The 2,726-nt window shown below is 49.9% G+C and overlaps 1 protein-coding gene across 1 annotated transcript in view; it reads left to right on the plus strand.

Annotated features, from left to right (window-relative positions):
- EAH_00039670 (hypothetical protein, conserved) overlaps positions 1-2,005 on the plus strand; it is a gene marked incomplete at both ends in the record, with an annotated part of 5,699 nt that extends 3,694 nt beyond the window's left edge. Inside the window, one exon of the mRNA XM_013395334.1 lies at positions 1-2,005. This exon is cut by the window's left edge and continues 118 nt beyond it. Within this exon, the coding sequence (XP_013250788.1) occupies positions 1-2,005 (2,005 nt within the window).
- Positions 2,006-2,726: the final 721 nt, after the last annotated feature.

Consider the following 2,726-nt stretch of genomic DNA (forward strand, 5'->3'; position numbering starts at 1 on the left):
GCAGCAGCAGGAAGAGGAGGAGGACGCGAAGACACAGCAGCAGTCCCGGCGGCAGCGGCAACGGCAACGGCAACGGCAGCAGCAGCAGCAGCAACAGCAGCAGCAGCAGCAGCGGAGGCAGCAAGAAGCTATTATAAGAGATAACGATGAAATAGGGCAGCTGCAAAATGCGCTTCAGCTGTCTCTACCAGAAGACAGTCTCCTTCTGGGTCTCCTTAAGCTGCCGGTGGCATTACCGCAGCAAACGTTGCTGCTGCAGCAGGAGCAGCAGCAGGAGCAGCAGCAGGAGCAGCAGCAGGAGCAGCAGGACGAAGAGGAGCAGGAGTGGGAGGAGCAGCAAGGGGGGTGGGCAGCAGCAAGCGCACCTGCAGCAGCAGGTGGACCAGCAGCAGCAGCAGAAGCAGCAGGAGCAGCAGCAGAGTTATCGCACCCAGCTTCCGCTGCAGCAAGTGAAGATGCAGCGGCAGCAGCAGCAGATGCAGATGCAGCAGCAGATGCAGCAGATGAAGACGAGCTGCTGCTGCTGAAGGCTCCCCTTCGTGTTTGCTCTGCTCATAGTGCTCCGTATGATGGGCAGCAGGGTGGCTTCTCTTCGGGGCCCTCGGGTCCTGCTGCTGCTGCTGCTCCTGCTGCTGCTGCTCCTGCAGCAGCAGCAGCAGCAGCAGCAGTGTCTGCCCCCGGTGAGTTGGAGAGACAAAGCGAGTCAGCAGCAGCAGAAGATAACGAGCAAGACAACGAAACCGAAAGAAGCATCAAGCAACTTCGTATAAGCCTAGGGGGAATTGCTGCAAGCGCTAAACCTGCAGCAGCAGCAGCAGCAGCAGCAGCAGCAGCAGGAGTAGCAGCAGCAGGAGCAACGGGAGCAGCAGAAGATCTGTGGGCGAATTCATCGTTTGCTGCTGCTCGTGCGGCGCGTTTGGTGCTGCTGCTGCTGGAGAGTAAGGAGTTGCAGACAGTGCTGCAGCGGGAGCAGCAGCAGCAACAGCAGCAGCAGCAGCACGCTGCAGAGGAAGCAGCGCGTTTGCAAGAAGCCCGCGAAGCAGCAAACTACCAGCAAGTAGTAGCAGGGGCAGATGCTGTACAGAAGATGTATTTAGAGATAGAAGCAGCAGAAGTGCAGCGGCAGCAGCAGCAACGTTTGCAGCACTTGCAGCTAGAAGAAGAGGAGGAGCAGGAGCAGCATCGGCAGCAGATATCTGACGGTGCTGAGCTAGAGGATTTAGAGTTGTCTCCTTTGGCGCATCAGCAGCATCAGCATTATCATCATCATCAGCAGCAGCAGCAGCTACAGCTGCAGCAGCGAGGTTATGGGCAGCAGGTTCGAGGTAGAGGTTTCTGCGGTGTATCAGCATCATCATCTGTTTCTTCATTTGCATTTTCTTATAGAGGCATAGCAGCAGGAGGCAGCAGCAGAGGTTTCTATAGAGGGAGAGGTCAGTGGAGATATCGCAGAGGAAGTCAAGGATATATAGGGGGGGGGCCCCCTAGGGGCCCCCTACGTGTGGGGGGGGGCCCCCGGGGCCCCCAGGATAGGGGGGGGCCCCCGTATGTTAGCTATGAAGAGCATGAAGGCAGTGTTGAAGCTGCTTTTGAGTGGGGATCGCATCCTAGAGCTCCTGAAGGTGAAAGAGAGCATCTTATTGTTGTAGACGGCAGTAATGTGGCTATAAGACATGGAGACAGTCTCTGTGGGGAGAGAGGCAGCAACAGCAGCAGCAGCAGCAGCAGCAACAGCAACAAGAAAACCTTCTCTACTCAAGGTATTCTTGCTGTGCTCAATTATTATCAAGAGAGGGGCTATAAAGTCAGAGTCTTTGTACCCGAATATCTTCTTTCTTATACTTCTGTCTCTGCAGCAAGGAGACAGGAGAGAGCGCAGCTGCCTGTCAGCCAAGCAAGACTCCCTGACTCAGTAGAGACACTCAAACAGCTGCAGAGAGAAGGGGTTCTTATCTCTACTCCTCCCCAAGACTATGATGATTGCTATTGTATAAAGGTAAGCTAACTGCAGCTACACATATAGTATTGTCTCCTCTTGCTGTCTGCTCAACTGTCTCCTCTTTATGTCTTTTATACTGTCTCCTCTTTATATCTATTGTACTGTCTCCTCTTTATATCTGCTATACTGTCTGTCTCCTCTTTCTTATTATTAATTGTCTCTCGTCTGTGTCTCAATAAAACAGTCTCCTCTGCCTTCGTATGAAACTGTCTCCTTTCATGTATTTATATAAAACTGTCCCCTTTTATATATTTATATAAAACTGTCTCCTTTTATATATTTATATAAAACTGTCTCCTTTTGTATATTTATACAGAACTGTCTCCAAGTGTCTCCTCCACCTTTGCATAGAAATATCTCCTTACTCTTTCTTTTAAAGAATCCCCTCAATGCATACACATATAAATATACATATATACATATATATATATAAATTTATATATATATTAATTTATTAATTTATTGACATATATATATATATATATATATTTGTTTATTATTTGCTGCAGTACGCGTTAATGCGAGGAGGGTGCATAATAACGAACGATTTATATAGGGATGTGTGTAAGAGGGTGCCGAACAAAACGCAGCAAACAGCGTTGCGTCTGTGGTTAAAGAAACATATTATTTCTTTTACTTTCGTCGACGGCGACTTCTTACCCAACCCCGAGTTCAAATGGCCGCCTATCGATGACCCCGCACCCACCGATTGTTTTCAGCAAAAGTC

The sequence above is a fragment of the Eimeria acervulina genome, genomic scaffold (genome assembly GCF_000499425.1).
Source record: "Eimeria acervulina Houghton genomic scaffold, Eah_scaff469, whole genome shotgun sequence".
NCBI classification, from domain to species: Eukaryota; Apicomplexa; class Conoidasida; order Eucoccidiorida; family Eimeriidae; genus Eimeria; species Eimeria acervulina.